Source organism: Cydia splendana, chromosome 2, assembly GCF_910591565.1.
Source record: "Cydia splendana chromosome 2, ilCydSple1.2, whole genome shotgun sequence".
Taxonomy (NCBI): domain Eukaryota; kingdom Metazoa; phylum Arthropoda; class Insecta; order Lepidoptera; family Tortricidae; genus Cydia; species Cydia splendana.
In genome coordinates, this window is record NC_085961.1 from 13,647,766 (window position 1) to 13,673,721 (window position 25,956).

Genomic DNA, 25,956 nt, shown 5'->3' on the forward strand with positions numbered 1-25,956 from the left:
CGATGCGGCGCGGGGTGAATCAATCCTTTGATACCTATAGAAGTGTCCTACGTGGGCGATCTCGTTGCGAACGCGAACGCCTTGGGCCCGCGGCGCCGCGCCGCGTCGCGTTCGCGAGTTGTTCGCTTACGTTAGACGCAGCGTAAGGAACGTGACCTAATGATTCCCAGGTATGCGACTCCCTGCTCAACATCTGTCCAATCGGCGACGTGTCCATGGGCGAGCCGCAACTACTCTCCGAGGAGTACAGTCGGACGGCCGAGATGCCCGCAGTGGAGTTGGTCGCCTGCAGCGGCCGCGGCAAGAACGGCGCGCTGACTGTACTGCAGCGCAGCGTGCGCCCGCAGCTCATCACGGCTTTTAATTTACCGGGTAATGTCAATAACGGGCAACAAACGGGTAAAGTTAAACCCGTTTATTCAAAAACGCGCTACAAACCTCAATTAGCTAATAATCGTTTGTCCTTATCTGTCATTTTGACTTACGTATTTGTAAGAATGGGATAAAACATAATTTGACTAAATCAGGCCCGTAAAGTTTTATGAATAAGAGGGAAAGAAATTTGCACGTTTTATACAGCAGTTGCGTTTCATATTTACGTGGCAGCGCGCCAAGTCGCACGCTCGTGACTGCTCGCGAAATCGCGACCATTGGCCCTGTCATTTTATAATGTAAATCAGTAACTACTGTAAAAAGTACTACACAACCAGGTTTACACAACTACTTAAGCATTTTCACTGACGATGACACCTTAAAGTTTGTACAAAGAAACTTGTAACTTTTTGATAATGGCTTTTCTTAATAATTTTAAACATGTAACTTTTTAATGTTTAAAAAAGGTTATATAATATCGGCTTTGGTTCGAACGATTACGTACAATCACCACACGGGATTGTAAATTGTAATGCCATTTAGGGTTCTTGCTAAATTGGGAATTCTATAGTGTAAGTATTGAACAACCAATTTAGCTAGGACCCTAAATGGCGCAACAATCGCGGAGCGTGATGGTACATAGCTTTGGGGTTCTATCCAAAGCTGTGTACAGCGAGCTGCGAACTTGCATACATTTATTATTAATGAATTCATCCATAAAGTGGCAGTTGGGTTCAGTAAAGCCGTACGCTTACTTTCCATCATCAAACATTTAGACATACTAAAACCCAACTGTTCCAGGCTGCATAGACATGTGGACGGTGATGGGAGAGCCGGCCGAGGCGAGCCGGGACGCCCATCGGGACATGGAGGGCTCGCACGCTTACATGATACTCACGCAAGAGGACTCCAGCATGGTGAGATCCGTGAGATACAATAGGCTAGATGACAAATTTTCATTAATGGTCATCAATCGATCAGATTTGTATTTAAGATCAAATGTCTATATGGGACCCGTTGCATTAAAGCAATACAAGACTCAGAAATGATAGTCAAAGTCCGACAAAATATTGCGTTTATGTATATGTACATAAACTATACAGTTGCTATACCATCATTTTTTGGATAAAATGTAAGGAATGGCACCATTACTTTTTCCTTTTTGGATGTTAAAAAAAAAAATTTGAAACTTTCAGGTCCTGTATTTTTGTATTATTTCCATATATTATTTTAATATCCATATTATTGTGATAAATTGCTCATTTGCTATCTATTTTTTACTAGATTTTGTTATAAGATTCAACATCTGTCATCATCCCTATTCAATACAACATTTTCAAGGAATCTTTTGCATTTAATACAATTTTTTTTATTAAGAAGGTAAAGAGGTATTACATTCACAGAGATGGAAATACATAGAATGATTTTATCTAGAAATGATCAACGAGTTAGAATTAACAAATAAAAACAAATGAAAATCGTATTAATCCGCTTTCTTCAGATCCTACAAACGGGGCAGGAGATCAACGAGGTGGACAACAGCGGGTTCATGACCGGCGCGCCGACCGTGTTCGCTGGAAACCTCGGCAACAACAAGTTCATGGTGCAGGTCACCACCACGGCCATCCGGCTCATCAAGAGTGAGTACAAGGCGCCTTCCGACCACATACACATTACCTGGCTTATCACATGTATATTTAGCAAGAAGATAGGGTACGTGAGCCACCTAAGGGCGCACCAGCGAGTGGATCAGCTACACTCTAATAACACGAGTTCAAAATTGCCTACTCCAGAGCACACAGTCGCTGTGGCCGAAATCGGTCAGGAGAGCAGCATCATCATAGGAATTTTGGGCTGGGCTCATTACTATCTAAGGGTGGTATTGCACCTGTCCGATTTCTTTGTCCAATGTCAGTGCGTCTCACTCCCTCATTCGAGCAAAATGTGAGACGCAATCATACACAATAAGTACACAATACACATTGGACAAAGAAATTGGATAGGTGAAATACCACCCTAATATACGGTTTTGTTATTTTATTATATATTATTTAATCACCACTGTATGTCGAATGGGTATTTCTTTTCTATGCTTCACGTCAAAAATGAACAATATTTTGGATCGGTGTTTTTATGTTACTAAATGTGTAGGATGGTTAACAATTTAGGTCATAACCTCTCATATGAGATTTTCTCGCGTGAGAGTAGCGCAAACCGAGATCCGAAAGACTTCGTCATTTGTTGACTTTGTTGTCACGTATAGTATAGCTACTATAGCTGCGTCACTTTCGTTCAAGGAAAGAGCAATCCAGATATTTGAGCAAATACGGTCATATTTGCCGGCATTAAATGTTCTCGCTGAATATTTGCAGACGGCGTCCAACTGCAGTCATTCCAGTTAGAGTGGACGGCGCAGTACGCGGCCACGGCGGACCCCTACGTGTGTGTCGTGTCCACCTGCGGCCGCGCGCTCGTGCTCGCGCTCCGCGAGTTCCGCACCAACCAGGGAATGGTAAATTAAAATTGTGAATTGAGAAAGACATCACTTTCTTACACAACATTTATTGAAATAACAGGTTCCGAAACTGAGTTCTTTGCGGCGGTCAATCTCTGAGTAGAGAAATAATTATACAACGCAACGTAAGGTACATTTCTTGAGGCCTTTGGGAGGGAAGCCATGTAACTACTGGTGGTACAAGTAGACACCTACAAAAGCGTGATAGTGAATGGCGCTACACGTTGTAAGTGCTCAACGGCTGAGGGCCCGTAACAATTCATATTCCAAAAGTGCCTTTATATTAAATTCGAAAATAAAGTGTAGGTCAAAAGCGAGCCCTCAGGCCGAGCCCACAGGAGTACTTAACTGAGTTAATATGCCCCAGGGCCAAGAAAGAGCGGCATAGACGGAGCACTGTATTAAGAGCACAGTAGTGTTTTGTGCATAAACCTGTAAATTATGCAACAGCAGGACATGTCAATGATGTTCAATCCTTCTTCATATTCACTCGATCCAACACAAATGTTGTCTCATTAGTCCTGCTTGAAATCAATGTCTATTGTGTGCGTTCACGAATTTTTTATTGTTTACAGTCCGCCCGTCTGGCGCCGACCAGACAGCCAGTGCCACACAGACCAGCGCTCGTGAAAGCGGTTCCGTACAGGGATCTCAGCGGGCTGTTCACGTCCGCGGACTTGGATAGCGTTCAGGTGATATTGGTTCAAATATCTCAACTAACATACAAAACACATCCGTCATATGGTCATATGCATACCCCGGGGTTTTGGGTGCGAGAATGTTTGGTAAAAATGTTTGGCGAGAAAAAAAATTGGTAAAAACAGAATAATACATTACGATACAAGTGCGAAAAATGGGAAATACACGTGCGAATTACCTTTTCGCACGTGTGTTGTACAAAGTTTTACAGTACATATCGTCGGTATACTTCCAAAACATGATAACTGACAAAATGGTCAAAAATGAGTTATTTATACAGTTTTGTTCACATTTTATTGTTTTAAATATATATGTGACGATTTTTTATTTATGTTTATTATTTACAAAGTTACAGAGTGTAAAAAAGAACTAACCGACAGGAAATGAAATATAATGTACACGTAAAAAATAATAAGGGTATTTAAAACAACATATCTCATAAAACTGGTTACGCAAAATATATAAAGTAACGTTAACATGTTTTAACTGAATGTGCCTATAATTTAGAACCTAGTTATAGCAACTGGTAAAATATTATAACATTATTCATTACTATTTACCTGTAGACATTTCTTTCAATACGCGATCTATTATACAACTAGATAATATTAAATTCACTTAAAACTGGTTTAAGTATGCTCGTTAAACGCTAATAAAATCAGTATCATAATCTTTTGAAGTAATTTAGTTAATAAGGAGTGTATTGTCACATGTTTCTTCAATAAAGAAGGGAAAAGTCAAAAATTGTAATATTAGAATCACTTATAAGGGGTCATCCATTAATTACGTCACACGAATTTCAAGGTTTTTTGACCCCTCCCCCCTCCTTGTCACACTTGGTCACATTTGGCAAACCCCTCCCCCCCTGGTGTGACGTCACATTTTTTCAACGAAATCGGCAAATTGAATTAAGTATTATTAATTTTTTGTCAAAATATTAGTAAATTTATAACCCAAAACTGATTATGAAAAAAAATTAAAGTAATAAAAACGATTATCGTTCCAAAAACTTGTTTTTGAACTGTACAGTAAATAAAATGATTAAAATAAAATTTTGGTTACTGATGAAGTTAAAGTGACGTCACAAAGTTTGTGACTCCCCTCTCCCCCTTGTCACAACATGTCACATTTTCTTGACCCCCCCCTAAACGTGTGATGTAATTAATGGATGACCCCTAACTGTTTACCTGTAAATAATAACACGTTGCATGTAATTTATTACTTTTTATTGCTACGTTAGTTTTTAGAATTTGCTTATAATGCCGTGTGAATGAGTATTTTTTATCACTGTCGTTATTTTTAATTCAATATAATTAATTTTTATATGATTAAAAACAAATACACAAAAATCAGTCCACTTTTTATACAGGCAAAACATGATAACTAACACATCCCATGTTTTTGGCGGCCAATATTTTATATTATTCGGTTTAAAAATATCACTCTTATCAATTTATAGACAATATAATATCCAAAAAAATTAAGTGTGAAAGTAAATTTGTCAAAACGCGCTTCTAAATTCCCTTATTTGAGGATCAAACTTTCAACTCGCGTTTTCTCGAAACTTTGTTTCAGGTAGTTATCATGTTTTAGAAGTATACCGACGATATGGCCCTATTCCCTTTAATCGCGCCCTGGGGCGATAAAGTAGCACCATATCATATGTACTGTAAAGTATTATAACATTTAAGCACATTTGGAGTTTACTACCTACTTTTAATCCATAGTTTGCTAACTATTTTACAATAAACATAGTTGAGTCATTCTACAAAAATCTCATTCCCCTGGCCATACCTATTCGAAAATTCCCAGGAAATTCTGCTTTATTAGCATCTCATTTTTGGTAACTGTGTAACTCGAGCCAAGCTGCATCCACAATCAAAACAGCTAAGCGGAATCCCTTGGGAATTTGCGAAAAGGTATAGCCAGGGGAATGAGAGTAGAATGACCCAGTTATAAATAAACGAAGTCATTCCTGCACCCAAAACCCCGGGGTATTCTCATAATATGGCGAAGTTTTTCGAATAAGTTTAATCTCAACTTGATCTCATCAAGATAAAATAAGTTACCTAGATCTTATAATTAATATGGCCTTGAACTTAAAAATAACAATACAATCATATTTACCTTCTAAACATATTTATTGGCTATAGACTATAGAGCGGCAAACGAACAATTAAAAAAGACTTTTAAGCACATTAAATAAGATCAAAATTTAAATGCGATGTCATTTTTTTTAAAATAAATAAATAAATAAAATAACATACAAAATGTTATACTTAGTTAGCGCCTTTGTTGTGAAGCGGATTTATACCGCAACTCGCCGTACCTACCTTGCTAGCTCTACACTTGTTTACAGGGTGCATCAAAAGATGGCGCCACAAGCAACGCGTACGATACGTTTCTCAGTTTTCTAAAAATATTTTCTAAAATATCGCAAATTGTGACCCAATAATTACATTATTATTAATTGATCAGGTTTATTCGTAATTTTGAATGGTTTTTGTAAATATAATTTTTATTTTGTTTGCATTTTTCATACAAAATTACACTCGTGTTCTACAACGCGCTTTAGAAGTTTCTTCGATCACTGAGTATATATACAGAGGCGGTGTAATATCTGTCGGAGGTGTGTTCTTTAGTGTGATGCCACTACTGTCCGTATAGATCGCTACTAGTTAGAGGATCTACAACAGCTCGTGACGTCACGCGCTCGTTGCCTGGCTTCGCTCCTTGTAACGTGCGCTGCGGACGGTCGCCCGCGCGGCTGCGACGTCTTAGCGGCGCATGTTCCTCGGGCGGCCTTAAGTCACGCGGTATTAGTTACACGTTAGCTTAGCTCCGGTTAAATTTCGAGCACTTCCATAACTATGGCGGCGAGGATACTCGATTGCCAGCTTTTTGCCAATTTTATACGTAGTACGATTGATTAGACTATCAGCTGTATTCGAACAATGAGATACGTAAAACACTAGATATTGAAACGATATGGATTTGATGTCTTTGTTTGAAGAAACGTCAATTTTGACACTTGTTTGACACCGACATATCCGATCCATATCGTTTCAATATCTAATATTTGACGTATCTCATTGTTTGAATACGGCTGTATGTATGTATTTGGTGCAACCTTAGTTTTGTCAGGGGTGCGAAACTCCTAACTTCCGCCAAACTCTGCTCCGCTCGGCTCAGCATTGCTCCGAGCAATTATTAGGGTTGACACAACTTGACGTCCCTTTGCGTGCACGACCACAGATAAGATAATGGCTTGAATTTTGACAACCCTAAATAGGCGAAAGGGATAGTGCCATATATTAGAAAGAGACAGCATGATTCGACCCTGAACCGCTGTCAAACTTCGGTTTTGTAGTTTTGGTTCGGGTTTGTGTTACCTTTCTGTACGGTAGTACTATTATTTATTCTGTGGTTTTGTTAGGATTCCGTACCCAAAGTGTAAAAACGGGACCTTATTACTAAGACTCCACTGACCGTCTGTCTGTCACCAGGCTGTATCTCATCAACCGTGATAGCTAGACAGTTGAAATATTCACAGATGATGTATTTCTGTCGCCGCTATAACAACAAATAAGTACTAAAAAGTACGGAACACTCGGTGGGCGAGTCCGAGAGACTTTTTTTATTTAATTTGATTATAATTGTTATTTGGATTGTTAAGTGAGCCCTGCCCGTGTCGAGGAGAGAGAGAAGTTGATTTTTCATTGTTCAAAATTTAAAGTCTTCATTGTGACTTTTGACATTGGAAATGTCTTTTCGTTCGTTCCAGTATACGGTCCGATTTCACGAAAAAGTGCGATCCCCTTATATCTCGGAAAGTTGTGAAGATATGATATTAAAAAATAGGCTCAAAAGACGCATAATCACGAGAGCTGTAAGGTGCAAAAATAATTATTCGAGAAAGTCAAAAACAAAAAAAAGTTATGGTCGAAATAGTGAAAATAAAATTCAATTTTTTCCGAATTATTGATTTTGGTGCTCGATAATTTGGAAACGAAGAATGATATCAAAAATCTGAGAAAAACGGCTCTGGACAATTTAGTCAGCTATAATTTGAGCCTAAAACAAAGGCGATCGGGTTAAGGGTTTGCCCTGTAGCCTAACCTTAAAATAGTCAAAAAGTCAGAACGACATTTTTCACAGGACATTTATGACTTCATGTTTCGCAGAGTTCGTTATCGGTGTTTGTTGTGAATTATCGGGATTATGACGGCAGAATAACACTTGCACTGCGTGGGCTTTCAAAATCGCTGCAGATTATTCTTGGTCTAACTCTATCTACCCTGTTTGAGACGGGCGTAGATAACGCACTATTCGACAATCTATGCATTCTTGTGGTGGTGGAAATAGAAATAGAGATAGAGGCAGAGGCAGAGGCAGAGGCAGAGGCAGAGGCAGAGGCAGAGGCAGAGGCAGAGGCAGAGGCAGAGGCAGAGGCAGAGGCAGAGGCAGAGGCAGAGGCAGAGGCAGAGGCAGAGGCAGAGGCAGAGGCAGAGGCAGAGGCAGAGGCAGAGGCAGAGGCAGAGGCAGAGGCAGAGGCAGAGGCAGAGGCAGAGGCAGAGGCAGAGGCAGAGGCAGAGGCAGAGGCAGAGGCAGAGGCAGAGGCAGAGGCAGAGGCAGAGGCAGAGGCAGAGGCAGAGGCAGAGGCAGAGGCAGAGGCAGAGGCAGAGGCAGAGGCAGAGGCAGAGGCAGAGGCAGAGGCAGAGGCAGAGGCAGAGGCAGAGGCAGAGGCAGAGGCAGAGGCAGAGGCAGAGGCAGAGGCAGAGGCAGAGGCAGAGGCAGAGGCAGAGGCAGAGGCAGAGGCAGAGGCAGAGGCAGAGGCAGAGGCAGAGGCAGAGGCAGAGGCAGAGGCAGAGGCAGAGGCAGAGGCAGAGGCAGAGGCAGAGGCAGAGGCAGAGGCAGAGGCAGAGGCAGAGGCAGAGGCAGAGGCAGAGGCAGAGGCAGAGGCAGAGGCAGAGGCAGAGGGAGAGGGAGAGGGAGAGGGAGAGGGAGAGGGAGAGGGAGAGGGAGAGGGAGAGGGAGAGGGAGAGGGAGAGGGAGAGGGAGAGGGAGAGGGAGAGGGAGAGGGAGAGGGAGAGGGAGAGGGAGAGGGAGAGGGAGAGGGAGAGGGAGAGGGAGAGGGAGAGGGAGAGGGAGAGGGAGAGGGAGAGGGAGAGGGAGAGGGAGAGGGAGAGGGAGAGGGAGAGGGAGAGGGAGAGGGAGAGGGAGAGGGAGAGGGAGAGGGAGAGGGAGAGGGAGAGGGAGAGGGAGAGGGAGAGGGAGAGGGAGAGGGAGAGGGAGAGGGAGAGGGAGAGGGAGAGGGAGAGGGAGAGGGAGAGGGAGAGGGAGAGGGAGAGGGAGAGGGAGAGGGAGAGGGAGAGGGAGAGGGAGAGGGAGAGGGAGAGGGAGAGGGAGAGGGAGAGGGAGAGGGAGAGGGAGAGGGAGAGGGAGAGGGAGAGGGAGAGGGAGAGGGAGAGGGAGAGGGAGAGGGAGAGGGAGAGGGAGAGGGAGAGGGAGAGGGAGAGGGAGAGGGAGAGGGAGAGGGAGAGGGAGAGGGAGAGGGAGAGGGAGAGGGAGAGGGAGAAAATAAAAACTTATACAGAGAAACATAAAAAACCGGGCAAGTGCGAGTCGGACTCCCGCACGAAGGGTTCCGTACCATAATGCAAAAAAAAAACGAAAAAAAAAGCAAAAAAAAACGGTCACCCATCCACGTACTGACCACTCCCGACGTTGCTTAACTTTGGTCAAAAAACACGTTTGTTGTATGGGAGCCCCATTTAAAGCTTTATTTTATTCTGTTTTTAGTATTTGTTGTTATAGCGGCAACAGAAATACATCATCTGTGAAAATTTCAACTGTCTAGCTATCACGGTTCGTGAGATACAGCCTGGTGACAGACGGACGGACGGACGGACGGACGGACAGCGAAGTCTTAGTAATAGGGTCCCGTTTTACCCTTTGGGTACGGAACCCTAAAAAGAAAAAGTGCCACGAAATGGTCTCACCTCAGCATGTTGCTGGCGGCTGCTAGCAGATAGCTGATGCTGAACCCTGGCAGTACCTAGTGGAGCTCGGGTTTAATACAACATAAACACACGCTGTTTTGGTCATCGGACTCGTCTCGATGAGCACTTAGGACAGTAGTACCCAAGATAGAGCTGATGCTGAACCCTGGCTGTCCCTAAAGGAACTCAGGTTTGTTGCAACATAGGCACACGCTGTTTTGGTCATCCGACTCGTCTTGATGAGCACTTAGGAGAGTAGTACCCAAGATAGAGCTGATGCTGAACCCTGGTTGTACCTAGCGGAACTCAGGTTTGGTGCAACATAGGCACACGCTGTTTTGGACACTCGATTCGTCATGATGAGCATTACCCAAGATAGCTGATGCTGAACCCTGGTAGTACCTATTGGAACTCAGGTTTGGTGCAACATAGACAAACGCTGTTATGGTCATCTCTCGTCGCGTCAAACTGCTGTCAAGAAAATTTCATATCTTGCAGCAAATGGGCCGCTGCCGATCACCACTTCTCGAGTTGACTACGGATTTGCCGTGTAATAATTTTCTTGTACTTTGAACATTAATATATCCTGCTTATTAATCGAAAAATGAAATATGTACCTATACTTATGCGCCACGGCGACAATTATTAAAACTTGGATACGCGTGTGGAAATTTTGCAATTTGTTTGTTCACATGCGTTATGTCCAGGATACTTGTGTTAGTCTAAGAATAAAATAATTATCATTCAACGTTGTAGTTTTATTTTGTAACTTTTTCCTTATCCAGACTTTCTCGTCGCTCAGCGACAATATTTTTTCGAATTCCGTAGATTCATTTCCAATGTGCTCGATAGTCGTGTGAGGCACGAAATCTGTGAATTTTTTATGTATAATTTGATAATATGTATTGCTTACGCTTAACGCAATCACTCCTAGCGCGGCTTCAAGCGTATCATTGATTTTCCATTTGTGTAATGTGAAGCGCCTACGAACATAAAACTCGTCGCAGACAAAATAAATCCTGTTGTTGCCAGATTGATTAATTATAATCTGTAAAACAACGGCCTCCTAGCTTAGTCGGTAGTGACCCTGCTTACGTTACGAAGCAGGAGGTCCCGGGTTCGAATCCTGGTAAGGGCATTTATTTGTGTGTTTATCACAAATATTTGTACCTGAGTTTTGGATGTTTTCTATGTATATAAGTGTTATATATATCGTCGTCTAGTGCCCACAACACAAGCCTTATTGAGCTTACTGTGAGACTAGGTCGATCTGTGTAAAATTGTCCTGTAATATTTATTTATTTATTATTTATTTAAAACACGGTAAATTCCCTAGTAAACTAAAAGAAGCTATACTTCGTCCGATTTACAAGAAAGGAGACCGTAAATCCTTTTCTAAATTTAGACCTATTGCAATATTATCCAGCGGGCGTAGCATGTTCCATTTTTATCGCCTGTCACTTTCGCACATTAAGCAAAATGTGAGACGGAATACACATTGGACAGGTGGAATACCCACTCTTATTCGCCTTTATCAAATTTATGAAGTCCTTTCGTATTGTAAGGACTACCCAAAAAAATAAGAAAACCTATTAGAAGGTATGGTACGGAACCCTAGTCCGTCCGTCTGTCAAAGATACACAGTAACTCTGAAATTACAAGTACTTTCTACGATGAACTACCGTTAGCGAGATGTAGCTTGCTCACAGCGCCATCTACCGAGCTATTGAGACATCTATTTTTATCCTTCCCTGCTTTTTATAAATGCGACAGTAACTCCTGTCGCCGGATTAATTAACTAGTGGATATTCATTTATATTGTTTTAGTGTGTGTCCAGTGTCGCCAAACTCACACATTCATAGTTAAGTTACAACATGGCATACAATAATAAAAATATTTTGATTGCTCGCAACTTTTCATACGAATAGGGTGTTACTGTTTGATTTGATCGCTTTTTTTAACTTATTTTTATTAAGGCTAGTATTCTACTTCCCTTCTTTGTCCAATGTGTATTTTGTCTGACGCAAATACACATTGTCAAAATGTGAGATGCAAATACACATTGGACAAGGATATTGGACAGATGGAATACCACCCTATAATATAAAATTTTTATTGCTTTTTATGTTCCAGGTGAAAGGCGAATTCACGGGCAAGATGAAGGGCAAGAAGAACGTGAAGGCCGAGGGCTTCCAGCCGGACACGGTGTACGAGCTGAACGACGAGGACGAGCTGCTGTACGGCGGCGACCAGACGCCCGCTTCCATGGCCAGTGTGAGTGTGCTTGTAACATTTATGTATTTAAATTTATCCTATAATTACTAGACTTATTTTCACAAATTTTTATTGCATCAAAAAACAACGCAAGTAAAAGACTTATTAATAATTCAAAAATGTATGATTGCGTTAGTGTTATAAATGATAATTTGTTGTTTATTCCAAGCTTGGGTGATAAGGCGGTAACTTTTATGATATTCGGTATTTTATCGAAATACAAAATTCTTTAAATACACATGGCCATGATTTAGTTTAGGGGATGGAGCCGCCCGGTAAGCAAAGAATTGCCTGTGTTGGAAGGCACCGCTCTTCCCTAGTAGAAATACCTGCCCAACTCACGTGCGTGCCATTCTATGCGACTTTTTAATTCTAAATATGATTCATATGTCGGACGTCACTGTATCTGTCCATATACCAATTCCAGATCATGTTAGCGGAGCAGTCTAAGAACCCCGGCGTGCCGCGGCGCGTGTCGCGCTGGTGGAAGCGCCACCTGGCGGAGCTGAAGCCCACCTACTGGCTGTTCGTGGTGCGCAACAACGGCAACCTCGAGATATACTCGCTGCCCGAGATGCGGCTCAGCTTCTTGGTGCGCGACGTGTGCGCGGGCGAGAGGGTGAGATCGTACATACAATACTAACGCTTCTCTAGGTTATCTGTACTTCGGTGTGCTGAATGAATAAAATTGGAATGAGGTTAAAAACCCACAGATTATAATGGTTCCATTCTAACTGGAATCTTAGATTTGTCTGTAGTTCGAGATATACCTTTCTCTGCACTTGATTTTGGGATTCTTATGAATGAAAGATACATTCGGAAAACATAGTAAACAGCTGCAAACGTGCATACCAACTTTGTTAATGGATAGCATTCATAAAGTGGGTGTGCAGTTTTGCAGCTCGCTGTACAAATTTTCAGAGATTTTTATAGCTGTGAGCTACGAACTTCATTTAACAAGAAATTGATCTTGTTTTACTTTTGATGACTGCGGCGACATCTGAACTTAGTTTTGCGCGTTTATTCTCATCAGTAATTATTTAAAAATAATCAAAGCTATTTATCCCCAGATATTAGCCGACAGTCTCGAGTCCGTCCCGCAGCCATCCCAAACCGAGGAGGACGAAATGACCGTCCCTCAGAACACCGAGGTGGACAAGCTCAAGGAGATGCTGGTGGTCGGCGTCGGACACAAGGGCTCCCGCGTCCTGCTGCTCATGCGGTGCGACGGAGACACCCTCATGATATACCAGGTAAGGAAATGACCGTCCTTCAGAACACAGAAGTGGACAAGCTTAAGGAGATGCTGGTGGTCGGCGTCGGACACAAGGGCTCCCGCGTCCTGCTGCTCATGCGGTGCGACGGAGACACGCTCATGATATACCAGGAAAGGAAATGACCGTCCCTCAGAACACCGAGGTGGACAAGCTCAAGGAGATGCTGGTGGTCGGCGTCGGACACAAGGGCTCGCGCGTCCTGCTGCTCATGCGGTGCGACGGAGACACCCTCATGATATACCAGGTAAGGAAATGACCGTCCCTTAGAACACTGAGGTGGACAAGCTCAAGGAGATGCTGGTGGTCGGCGTCGGACACAAGGGCTCGCGCGTCCTGCTGCTCATGCGGTGCGACGGAGACACCCTCATGATATACCAGGTAAGCTTATATAAGGGTGGTATTCCATCTGTCCAATATATTTGTCCAATGTGTGTTGCGTCTCACATTTTGCTTGATGAGAAAATTAGACACATGGAATACACACACAAACACATTTATAAACCTTTGATAATAAAAAAATCATAATTAGGTCACCATATAGATGAAACTTTAAGGCAATTTTTGTCTGTGAGCGACTGAGCGTTTCTAATAGAAATAAATTGGATATTTTGCCTATATACAATATTATGGTCGCCAAGCTTATTATTTGCATTTGATTTTACTCTTCAAACAATCTTTTAGAGAGAAAATGGCATTAACATAATGTTTTGTCAAAACTAGCGTTTTTCTTGGTAACAATGCTAACTGAATTGTACTTAAGTAATTTTTTTTTATTTTTTTTTATTAGCCTATGTGTTTGTCCCACTGCTGGGCAAAGGCCTCCCCTCTTCCTTTCCAATCCTCCCTGTGCTGAGCAAGATCCCGCCAATCCCGCTGGAATGAATCCAGGTCGTCCCGCCATCTCTTTCTCGGTCTGCCTCTGCCTCGACTACCCTGGGGATGCCAGCTAGTGGCTACTTTGGCCCATCTGTCATCATGCATCCGGCAGACATGTCCAGCCCACTTAAGTAAATGTTATTAATAATTACAGGCTTATAAATACCCCCGCGGCAACCTAAAGCTCCGTTTCTCGCGGATCAACGTGTCGTTCCCGTTCGGTTACCAGAGTGCCACGGTCACATCCAGTGAAGACAGCTACGAGGCATCTATCCTTCGCGAAAATGTCCGGCAGATGAGGTACTTCGGTACGTAGACATGTTTTTTACCTACGCTACTCCAAAAGAACTGATTAAATGTAAACTTTGTTTTAATAAAGTTTAACAAGAATACCGATTTTACAAAACAGTTTTAACGTGGCATATTTTACAAGCTTTTATTTAGTTTCACCTGACCGTTGTCTGTCTGTGTGTAATCAATCTTGCAAGTTAAATTTGATCCACTTCCCGGTTTCCGATTGAGCTGAAATTTTGCATACATACGTAAGTCGGGTGACAATGCAATATTATGGTGTCATCGAGCTGATCTGATGATGGAGACCAGAGGTGGCCATAGGAACTCTGTGATAAAACAACGAAACTTAATTGTGTTTGGGGTTTTTAGAATTGTCTCGATGACTATTAGTTGCCTGTGGAAAAAAAAGTACAGTCGGCGATAAAAGCTTGTATCAAAAATGAAATTTTTGCCAAAAACTTATTTATGGTTTTAACCAGCAGTTCCTTTTCAACAAATGCACAAGTTACTGTATAAAATATCCAAATTATTATAGATGAGCTTATAATATTTGAAGATTTCGATTTTTGCAGAATCCCACTATCACATCTCAACCTGGGCCGTGTTGAATAATAAACTACAACTAATATTACAAGCGGAACTCCTTTTCTAATAAGTGAAATTGGAAAAGGAGTTCCGCTTGTAATATTAGTTGTAGTTTATTATGCAACACGGCCCTGATCACAATGGAGACCGAGATTTTTTTTAATAATCGGTGTAGTCATTTTCTACTTATCGGGGAACATACATAAACGTCTCACATTTTTCTTAATGAGAGAGTGAGACGCAATGACATTGGACAAAGAGATTGGACAGTTGGAATACCACCCTAAGAAGCCAAAAAAAAAACATGTACAGTGGCGTTCACAAGTGCATGGAGATGTTTCAACCGTAGTATTAAGGCATTACGGTCGACATCTATCTATGCACTTTTGAACGCCACTGTACAGACGAATTGAAAATGTTTTCGTAATTGAAGTGAGTTTGTATTGTAGATTGTACTCGGTTCGGTAGGCAACGTGGGCGGCTACAACGGCGTGTTCGTGTGCGGGCGCACGCCGCAGCTGCTGGTGCTGACGGCGCGCGGCGAGCTGCGCGCGCACCCGCTGTGCCCCGAGGAGGCGCCCGTCTCCAGCTTCGCGCCCTTCAACAACACCAACTGCCCGCAGGGCCTGCTCTACTTCAACGCTAAGGTCGGTATATTCCACGATAACGGAAACGGAAATGGAACGGATGATTTTACACGACACTGTGTGAGTTAGAACTATTGTAAATGAGACGGTCGGCAAGCAGTCGAGTACTCTTGACCGTTCTCTGTCTGCGCAGGAGCCTAATAGTTACTACATGAATTTCGTCAAACTACGAAACAGTTTATTTGACAAATGAAATAATTGCGTACGTCGGATGCATCGCTTTACTGCTTCCCTGAATCTTCCTAAAAAGGATTGTCAAGGAACCTTATTCAAAATTTCACAAATCGCATTTATACATGTAATTGACGAATTTAGATTTTAAGCTATATGAAAGGAAACGACCATGTTTTGAGCTTTGTACTGACTGAACCGATTTTGTTTTTTTTTCTTCATCGTGAGTTGCCTTCACCGATTGAAGACGTCAACTATAAAAAAAAATTAAAAGCCGTTTTTTGTTCCATCCAGTCCGAGCTCCGCATCTGCGCGTTGCCGACCCACTTGTCATACGACGCGCCGTGGCCGGTGCGTAAAGTTCCGATCCGAATGTCGCCGCACTTCGTCACCTACCACATGGAGTCCAAGACCTACTGCCTGGTGGCCAGCACGGCTCAGTCCACGCAGACGTATTACAAGTTCAATGGGGAGGACAAGGAGCAATCTCAGGAGAATAAGGGAGACAGGTAAGTTTATTATTGATTCGAAGACAATTTAATTTCAGTGTTTTTTCCATCTTTTTTTTATGTTTGATTATTATTGCCACGTAAATGCCTGGTTTGCAGGTAGTTTCTCCGAATTTTAAGCTAGATGTCGCTAGTAGTAGTAGACCCTAATTTTCTTTAGGATGGTATTCAATCTGTCCAATATTTTTGTCCAAAGTTTATTGCATCTCACATTTTTCTTAATGAGAGAGTGAGACGCAATGACATACAAAGAAATTGGACAGGTGGCATAGCACCCTTTAGGTTCTTTACGTTTTTCTGTAGGTGTCGAATCTCGACTTTATTTATTTATTTTAACTTAATATTTCTCTCGTATGGTTGGTGTTCCATCTGTCCAATATCTTGGTCCAATGTGCATTGCGTCTCACTCTCTCACTAAGCAAAATGTGAGACGTGAATACACATTGGACAACGAAATTGGACAGGTGGTCATCCGAGAAAAAGTTTGACTGTGTAGTTGATCTATTCGCCACAAGATGTCGCTAGTAGTCACCCTTAGCTAAATGTTTCAGGTTCCCGTATCCGATGTTGGAGCGTTTCAGCGTGTGCCTGTTCTCGCCGGTGTCGTGGGAGATCATCCCCAACACCAACATCGAGCTGGACGAGTGGGAGCATGTCACCTGTCTCAAGAATGTGGCGCTGTCTTACGAAGGAACCAGGTACAACTATCAATTATAAAAAAAAACTATTTCTCTGAAATGATAAATATAATAAACCTAAATATGTACTATGTTTATGATAAACATAAATAATTATTATGTTTATGTTTATTATAATATTATTGCTATGACATAATATTTATAATGTCCTTTTTTTATATAGAATTTATACCACATTTATACGTCCCCAGTGTAGTTCACCTATTCGCCACCGGATGGCGTTAGTTGTTCCTTAGTAGCAAAGACATATGTAACTTCGTATAAGACGAATAAAGTCTAAGGAAAAAACGTGCCTCGGAATTCAAGCAAAAGTCGCGCACACACCTTTAGCCTATCCTCGGCTAGATGGCGTGACGACACCGTTTCATATTTAACAATTTTAACACATAGATATCAGTGAATGAACATGGATCAAAATGATATAAAAATAATAAAATCATTTATCCATATATCTACATTTTTTGATAACTTTATACGTTTTCATTTTGAGTTTTAGTCGTGTGTCGATAGATGGCAGTAAATTTACAGTGACTACAACATTTACAATGACAGGACCCCTCTATACTATCTATTCTTTTTGTTAGTAGTTTCCATTGAGGATTTCGTTTTTCATCCTGATTTATTGTCACAAAATTATACTACGTGGTGTTATAGATTCGATCATATTAATATGGCAATAAGGTTGTATATTTATGCTAAATTCGTTGCTAGTCGAAAACTGACAATTATTCGTGTGAATAGTGTCAGCTGGCTAACTAGATGGCGCTAGTGGTATCCTTCATTTAGTACCTTTACAATTTAATTTATTGAGTTCGTATTTATTACCGTTTAAATAATTTCAGGTCGGGATTGCGCGGGTACATAGCAATAGGAACAAATTACAACTACAGCGAAGATATTACGTCACGAGGAAGGGTAAGTAAATCTATTATACGATATAACATTTTTGATCTTGTTGAGTTAAGAGCCCATCAACGTGCACACTAGCGCCACTGCTAAATAATCGTGATTATTTAAATTTAACGAAAGATATTTAAAAAAGGGGGCCGCCAGCAATCCAGCAGCAAAAACTAGTTGTATTCAAAAGGTACATAAATACAAAAAAAAACACAGTACGTAGCGGCCCCCTTTTTTAAATACCTGTCATTAAATTTAAATAATCACGATTATTTAGCAGTGGCGCTAGTGTGCACGCTGATGGGCTCTTAAGAACACAGGATAAAAGCTCACCAGTGACAGCCTTTATTGCCACGACAGGCACTCGTAATCCTTGCTAACAAAGATTACTGCCAGAATTAAAATGTAGATACTCCATCTTAGATCCCGAGTACATTGAATGATTGTTTCAGATAATAATCTACGATATTATCGACGTAGTGCCCGAGCCGGGGCAGCCTCTGACCAAGAATCGTTTCAAGGAGCTGTACGCCAAAGAACAGAAGGGCCCTGTGACAGCCCTCACACAAGTGCTGGGTTACCTCATATCTGCTGTTGGACAAAAGGTATAATATTTGTTCTTGTTTCTTGAGCTCATGAATGAGCAGCCTAAAAACCGTCCCAGCTTGAAATGAAATCAGTTGCACCTGTTAAGTATGCTTCTTGTTTTTTACCACCTGTGACATAACAGATGCAATTTGTTTTATTTCGGGCCGTAACCTGTTCTTTTTTAATTATTTTAAATCTCCCCTCATCCAGTATTCACCGTTTTCCCAGCACGCTGGGCGCTTGTCGCGTTTTACATGTAATTATCACACTTGCTACTTTTGTATGCTTAACGAAATTTTAATTATGAACAAAATAAGTTCAGATGTAAGTACATAACTTTAAAACCGTAAGCAATTTTCTTGTTTATCCTTGCAAGGATGTAAAAGACGGTTATGTTTTCCCAGATCTACATCTGGCAACTAAAAGACAACGACCTAGTTGGCGTGGCGTTCATCGACACGCAGATATACGTGCACCGCATGCTGGCCGTGAAGAACCTAGTGCTAGTGGCCGACGTGTACAAGTCCGTGTCGCTGCTGCGGTACCAGGCGCAGCATCGGACGCTTAGCTTAGTTTCCAGAGATCTCAGGACTGCTCAGGTGCGTGTGAACACGTAAACAAAATTTTACTACCATTCAATTACTACTGGCTCTGTGTGCTGTAGACCTCACAAACCCCCAAGGGCATTCCAGGAAATTAACCTACAAAAAAGCTATGTAATTATTGAAGCTGCTCACAAAAAATAATGAAAATCGGCTAAATGAAGTAAATACTATCTCACAAACAAGGTTTATTCTGTGTAGTTTTGCTACTCACCGCTAGGTGGCGCGAGTAGGTGTGCAAACAGCTTATGGTTTGTTCTGAATGAAAAAAGTTAATCAAGTACTAAAAGCTAGCACAGTGTTGACGGACTAAAATAACAATCTGAACATCTTAATGCGTGTTTTATGTCCCCATTAGTCGTAGTTACCGAAAGTTATAGTTAAATACCCATCTTGTCGTTTGGTTTTATCAAAGATAATTTGAAATAGGGGAATATTGCCAAAGTAAATAATGTAGTCAGTACATTTGCTGCCATCTTTTGACACAAATGATTAACACTTTTAGAACGCCATTTGACTTTGATCCTTATTTTTTCACTGATATGTTTAAAATTTGTTAAATGTCAAAAAGTATCGCCATCTACTCGAGGCCTTTGGCCTATCCTCCACATATCAGTGAAAAAATAAGGATCAAAGTCAAATGACGTTCTAAAAGTGTTAATCATTTGTGTCGAATGTTTATAAATTCTCTCTCCCCTATTTCAAATTCTCTTTGGTTTTATATACATATCTATAATTCTTTACAACGGATATTGGTTTCAGATTTATGAGATGGAGTTTATGGTGGACAACACTAATCTGGGTTTCCTCGTGTCCGAAGCGGAGGGCAACTTTGTCATCTTCATGTACCAGCCGCAAGCCCGCGAGAGCTACGGAGGTACTAAACGACTCAGTTTTTAACATTAAAATAAAACATTCATCATTCATCAAATTAAAATAGTAAACATTATGGTATAACCGCTAAAAACAAACAAGGTATATTCACAGAATAAATAATAGTACTACCGTACAGAAAGGAAACTTCCTACAAAGCCGAAGTTTGACTGCGGTTCAGGGTCGAATCATGCTGTCTAATATAATATATGGCCTTTCTAATATATGGCACTATCCCTTTCGGCTATTTATGGTTGTGAAAATTCAAGTCAAGCCATTTTCGTATTGTGGTCGTGCACGTAAAGGGACGTCAAGTTGTGTCAACCCTAATAATTGCTTGGAACAATGCTGAGCCGAACGGAGCCGAGTTTGTCCGAAGGGAGGAGTTTCGCACCTCTGATATATTTTAGATTTATAAAGTCCTGCTATATTAGGACTTTCCAAAAAAACTAGTAAAAATACGGAACCCTAATTCCGTCTGTCTGTCAAAGTATGGTTTTGTAATTAAAACTACTAGTACTTTCTGTGATGTACAAACGTTTGCGGCATGTAATTTGTTCCCAGCGCCATCTACCGGGTTTTTGGAACAACTTTGATCTAGGGACTTTGCGCGCTTGTCTCTTCTACTGGCGTGGACCCAGAGGTCCGTGTCCAGGATACTATGTTTGCATTGCGTCGTATCATTGGTCCATTATTTAATAGATCCAATGGCGTAGGAAAAATTTCATATTTCATGTGACAACATCTTCATATTTATATTTATATTTCTGTGAAATTCAGATAGTAATCTGACAGATGTCAACCGTCAGATAAGTAATTTGAGTCGCTTAACTTCAAACACGGGTAAATGCATCTGTCAGATTATGCGATTTTGGTATTAAGAAAAGGTAATAATAGTAGATATTTGCTAAGAGAGTCGAATGGATTTACCCAAGTTTGATGTTAAGCGAATAACTGTAAAGATGCCCATATGGTATTCCAACTATCCAATTTATTTGTCCAATGTGTATTGCGTCTCACATTTTGCTTAGTCAGAGAGTGAGACGTAATGCATATTGGACCAAGAAATTGGACAGGTGGAATACCACCCTTAAGCACAGAATAAATAATAGTACTAAGTACCGTACAGAAAGGATACTTCCTACAAACCCAAAGTTTGACACCGGTTCAGGGTCGAATCATGCTATCCCTTTCTAATATATCCCTTTAGCCTATTTAGGGTTGTCAAAATTCAAGTAATTACTTCATCTGTGGTCGTGCACGCAAAGGGACGTCAAGTTGTGTCAACCCTAGTAATTGCTCGGAGCAATGCTGAGCAGAACGGAGCCGAGTTTGTCCGAAGTCAGGAGTGTCTCCCCACTGCCTAGTCAGTATATAAATGCTTCGTTATATTTGTAGGTCAGCGCCTGATCAGGAAATGCGACTACCACCTCGGGCAGCAAGTGCACGCCATGTTCCGGATCAACGCGCGCTCCATCCCCAACAGCGTGCACCGGCGACACGTCACCATGTACAGTGAGTGTTTTGTCACACATTTGGCTTAATGAGAGAGTGAGACGCTATGACTTTGGACCAAGAAATTGGACAGATCGAATACCACCTTTTTTTTTGATGACCTTAAAGGATCCTTTGGCCCGGGAGAAGCTGAGTGGGTATGTCCGACTTCCACGGACTAAACCCCCTGGGGAGTCCCGCCGCGCGCTTTGTTGGCGGGGTTTCGGGAACTCGATTGTAGACCTCCGATACCCCGTCGGCATACCACCCTAAGCTAACTCTGCCCCGGTTATGATGTGGCAAGGAGTGAATAAACGTCATGTGTTAATAGAAATTTGACGTTTTTGATGACACTGTCGCACTTGGTTATAAAAATCTGTGCAGAGTTTGCTTGGTTGCTTTCGTATATCAGGGGCAAGAAAATTACCATGACTATCAATCTCCTTACGACGTCGCGTGCGTCATCATTTCTGTAAAAAAAGCGCCATTTGTTTATAATTACGTTTTAGCTTTATGCTTATGAAAACTCTCATTTTACTATTAAAACGTAAAAATTTGAACTAGTAGCCATACCGCTTTTACAGGCAGAAGACTACAATTAAATTACAATAAATATTTAGAGGCTTTTGTATCTCTGAGGTGTAACTTTGGGTTAAAAGAAGATGGCGATGCATTATAATAACCTTGCATCTACACCTGTCATTTTGTTGTTTCTAAAAACCCTGATCTCTTGTATAATTAATTATACTAGATTTATTACAGTTTTTTTACGCTGATTTACAATTTTTATTTGTTTCCCCACAGCAACACTAGATGGCGGCGTCGGATATGTGCTGCCGCTGTCGGAGAAAATGTACAGACGGCTTCTCATGTTGCAAAACGTTATGAACAACTACTGCTGCCATCTGGCGGGGCTCAACCCGCGCGCTTTCAGGTAACAATATAAGAGTAGATAAACTAGAGTTATTTTGTGTAGGATCGTAGAGTTGAATTTTTTTAAGCTGACCGTGTAGGTAGACCGTGAGCTCTCATAGAGTCATAGTTCAAAACGGTCAGCATAAAAAAATTCAACTATACCTACAGTTTGACAAGAGTCCCCTTGCAGTGGAGCGTAGAAAAAGAGAATCATACTGTATTTTTCTTATGCTAGTATTTTAAACCCAATCAAGGATGAATATTGTTTTTTGTTCTACTGTTACTGAGAAAGCTTGTTGTCTATAGTAATAAAATACAGGAAGGTTATATAGACCGCGGGCTAGGAGCAAATATCGTCAGTCATCGCCTCCCGTTTGATACTTCGTCAGATGATACTAGTTTAGATGCTATCGTGAATTAAAAAAAATAGTCAGCCGGTTGTATCGCGGTGGAAAGACCGTGATCACATGAATATGTAAAAAAAAAATGTTTTTGTGTTAAGTTAGGTCCTCACCGCATTGCTGAGGCAATATGCTGAGTGCCTACAATAATGCCATACGATTTTTGGCCCCAAATCGTATAATCTGGGTGTACTAGGTGTGGGTATCGTTTAGCGTGGATGTATCGTTTTATCGCTGTCCTCGGTACGTACACGTATAATTGAGTGTGATGTGTGTATGTGTGCACAGGACGTACAAGTCAGCGCGCAAGCCGGCGGGCGGCGGCGCGGCGCGCGGCGTGCTGGACGGCGACCTGGTGGCGCTCTACACCGGCCTGCCGCAGGCCGACAAGCACGACGTGAGTACCTCCTCCTCGCCTCGATTGATTGATTGAGTTCGAGATTATATTCGTTTTCTCAAAAATGGACGGCAAAGTCGACTTTGCTGTTTAAAAAATAGGTCGCGAAGTGCGGAGTTTATGGCCAGTCAAAAATTAAAAAGTTAAAAACATTGCAGTCTCGATTTTGGGACTGCAATGTTGCATACAAATTCCATTATTTGTCGAGTTCCAAACTTTTTGAAAGTTTAAATGGCCATATCAAATGAAGGCACAGGCCCATTAAACAGCCAAACAGATGATTACTGCTTATTGTTGTAATGTTGGTACCGCGACTATTTAGCTGTCTCAAATAGGTTGGCGTATTTTTGGCAGAAATATACACTTCTATTTTAAAATTTCAAAAATAAAAATGCGGCAAAGCAAACTTTTTGAATTGTTTCTACTTCTTTCTGTGAAAAATATATACGTAAGAACGTTTCTTCTGTAAAATATTTCTATTATATTTATATTTCTTGCACCATTTTTGAGAAAAGCTGATTCGGCTGGAAAGCTACTTGCTGGCTTCGGATTCAATTAAACGGACTCCCAAGGTCGTCCGTTTAAAACGAATCCTCAGCCTGCAAGTAGCTACTTCCGAGCCTCGACAATAATGCACTATTAGCCCAGCGGTCGGCAACCTTTAAGCAGCCAAGGGCCACATAGTAGTTAACGAAGTTGACGCAGGCCGCACTTTGTTAATATTTATGACTTTATCAGACATTGTTGTTTGTCATTATTACATACAAAATAGCCAGGGAGGCTCGCGGGCCGCCTATTGCCGACCGCCGGTTTAACCTAACCTTTGACAAGGAGGAGTTCTGGTCGATGGGCGTCAAGTTCCGGCGGTCCCGCGGCCGGCTCCCTGCCTACACCACCTATGGGGTTGCGTAATTCATCGCAACCATAATGTGATTAGTAGTATTTAGTTTTAACTTAAATAATATTTATAATATGTATGCTACTTTTAAGCTACATATTTATTTACGGGCCACTTGCCTGAAATAAAGATTTTAATTTCATTATATTTTGGAAACCTTTAATTGTTTATTTGTTCCAGATTGCGAAAAAAATCGGCACCAAAGTTGAAGAGATAATGTCCGACCTCTTCGAGATTGATAGACTGACAGCGCACTTCTAACTCCTACTGTACATAGCTTTAGCAATAAACTAGTATTATTACCTATCCGTTGGTTTAATTTTCGAACAACCTCTTCTTATTTTCATGATTTCATGTCGGTTCTAACTGCAACTCAAAATGAAATTGACTGTGATTTAAGTGTACAATCGACGTCAAAGATATGTTTACACTTTTTGCTTTATTACAAAGAAGTAAGGTGCAAAAGTGTAAACATATTTTGACGTCGACTGTACATTATACACCGTATATTTTACAAACTCCGTTCAAGGGTGCATTCCTGAGCTTATTAAGTAACTTTCTCAAAGACACCGGTATTCTAATTAACTCCATTTTGAAGATAATCAATAGTTAATTATTTTCTCATAAGGCCCGTCTTTGCTGAAAGGGAGAGGGGAGGCCTTTGCCCAGCAGGGGACACACACATAGGCTAATAAAAACCCGTCTTCTACACTTGCTATAGGGTGGTATTCTCCTGTCCAATTTCTGTGTCCTATGTCACATTTTTCTAAATAATAGTCAGTCAAGCCATTTCCGCCAGTAGAAAAAACGGCAATTTTTTTTTAATTTGAGTTCTAGTTATAAGTATCAGTCGACATGACGTTTTATCGAAATTAACTGTCAATTGCAAATAGTGTGATAAAATGTCGCAATGGCGGTCGTAACATGCGGTGCCTGAACACATCATAGAGAGCTTATTATAATATGTGTGTGGGTAAAGCAGTGCATGTAACTGTACATAATTAGGCATTAAAACATTCGTGTGATGTTTGAACTTGAACTCTTACTCGTATTTTAAAGCTTTTCATTATGTAGCAGTCATATGAACTACTAGTAATCTTACTGTGTTCTGTGAGATGGCACGAAACTCTCGGGGCGCAAGACCGACTCCGACTCGTGCTTGGGCGGTTTTTTAGGGTTCCGTACCTAATGGGTAAAAACAGGACCCTATTACTGAGAGTCCGCTGTCCGTCTGTCTGTCCGTCCGTCTGTCCGTCTGTCTGTCATCAGCCTGTATCTCATGAACCGTGATAGCTGGGCAGTTGAAACTTTTACAGATGTTGTATTTCTGTTGCGGCTATAACAACAAATAAGTACTAAAAACACAATATAATAAATATTTAAGTGAGGCTCCCATACGACAACGTGATTTTTTGCCATTTTTTGCGTAATGGTACGGAACCCTTCGTGCGCGAGTCCGACTCGCCCTGGGCCGGTTTTTTCATTTAGTTTCCGCTTTGTTTCAACAGATAATACTGCCTATTGTCTTAACACAATTAATTAGTTGGCACTACACTTGGGCTAGTATTAGACGGCGGTTCATTGAATGGAACGGGCCATGAATGCCTATAGATAAGGGTATTCCATTTGTCCAATATCTTGGTCCAATGTGTATTTGCGTCTCACATTTTGCTTAATGAGAGAGTGAGACGCAATGTACATTGGACAAACAAATTGGATAGGAGGAATACCCTAAGATATTGTGGATAGGTATCTGTTGGGTCGGGGCGGGTACGGGCATACTATAAAATCAATGAAAACTGTCTTTGTTCATAACTCTTGTTTTCTTTAGACACATTGATATAAATAAGCGATAATGCCGGTATGTTTCTGTGTAGGCGTCTCAGTTGTGGCAATAAAACAATTAAAACTTTTAAACTCTGATAATAAAATAAAAAAAAACGAAGGGGCATATTTTTTGTGGTTACTTTA

At 41.3% G+C, this 25,956-nt stretch overlaps 2 protein-coding genes across 2 annotated transcripts in view; both read left to right on the forward strand.

The window, feature by feature from the left end:
* The window catches only part of LOC134804263 (cleavage and polyadenylation specificity factor subunit 1), a 37,960-nt gene extending 13,669 nt beyond the window's left edge, over positions 1-24,291 (forward strand). The window contains exons 10-29 of the mRNA XM_063777238.1: positions 171-372; positions 1,174-1,289; positions 1,874-2,012; positions 2,745-2,884; positions 3,463-3,579; positions 11,723-11,863; positions 12,291-12,482; positions 12,934-13,116; positions 14,171-14,324; positions 15,364-15,542; positions 16,008-16,222; positions 16,774-16,920; positions 17,763-17,835; positions 18,270-18,422; positions 18,810-19,004; positions 19,770-19,884; positions 21,279-21,395; positions 22,179-22,308; positions 22,979-23,087; positions 24,166-24,291. Of these exons, the coding sequence (XP_063633308.1) occupies positions 171-372; positions 1,174-1,289; positions 1,874-2,012; positions 2,745-2,884; positions 3,463-3,579; positions 11,723-11,863; positions 12,291-12,482; positions 12,934-13,116; positions 14,171-14,324; positions 15,364-15,542; positions 16,008-16,222; positions 16,774-16,920; positions 17,763-17,835; positions 18,270-18,422; positions 18,810-19,004; positions 19,770-19,884; positions 21,279-21,395; positions 22,179-22,308; positions 22,979-23,087; positions 24,166-24,246 (2,898 nt within the window). The 3' untranslated portion in view covers positions 24,247-24,291. The remainder of the gene's footprint in view (positions 1-170; positions 373-1,173; positions 1,290-1,873; positions 2,013-2,744; positions 2,885-3,462; positions 3,580-11,722; positions 11,864-12,290; positions 12,483-12,933; positions 13,117-14,170; positions 14,325-15,363; positions 15,543-16,007; positions 16,223-16,773; positions 16,921-17,762; positions 17,836-18,269; positions 18,423-18,809; positions 19,005-19,769; positions 19,885-21,278; positions 21,396-22,178; positions 22,309-22,978; positions 23,088-24,165) is intronic.
* LOC134800998 (uncharacterized) overlaps positions 1-25,956 on the forward strand; it is a 201,707-nt gene that overhangs the window by 77,801 nt on the left and 97,950 nt on the right. The gene's annotated exons all lie outside the window — the stretch shown is intronic.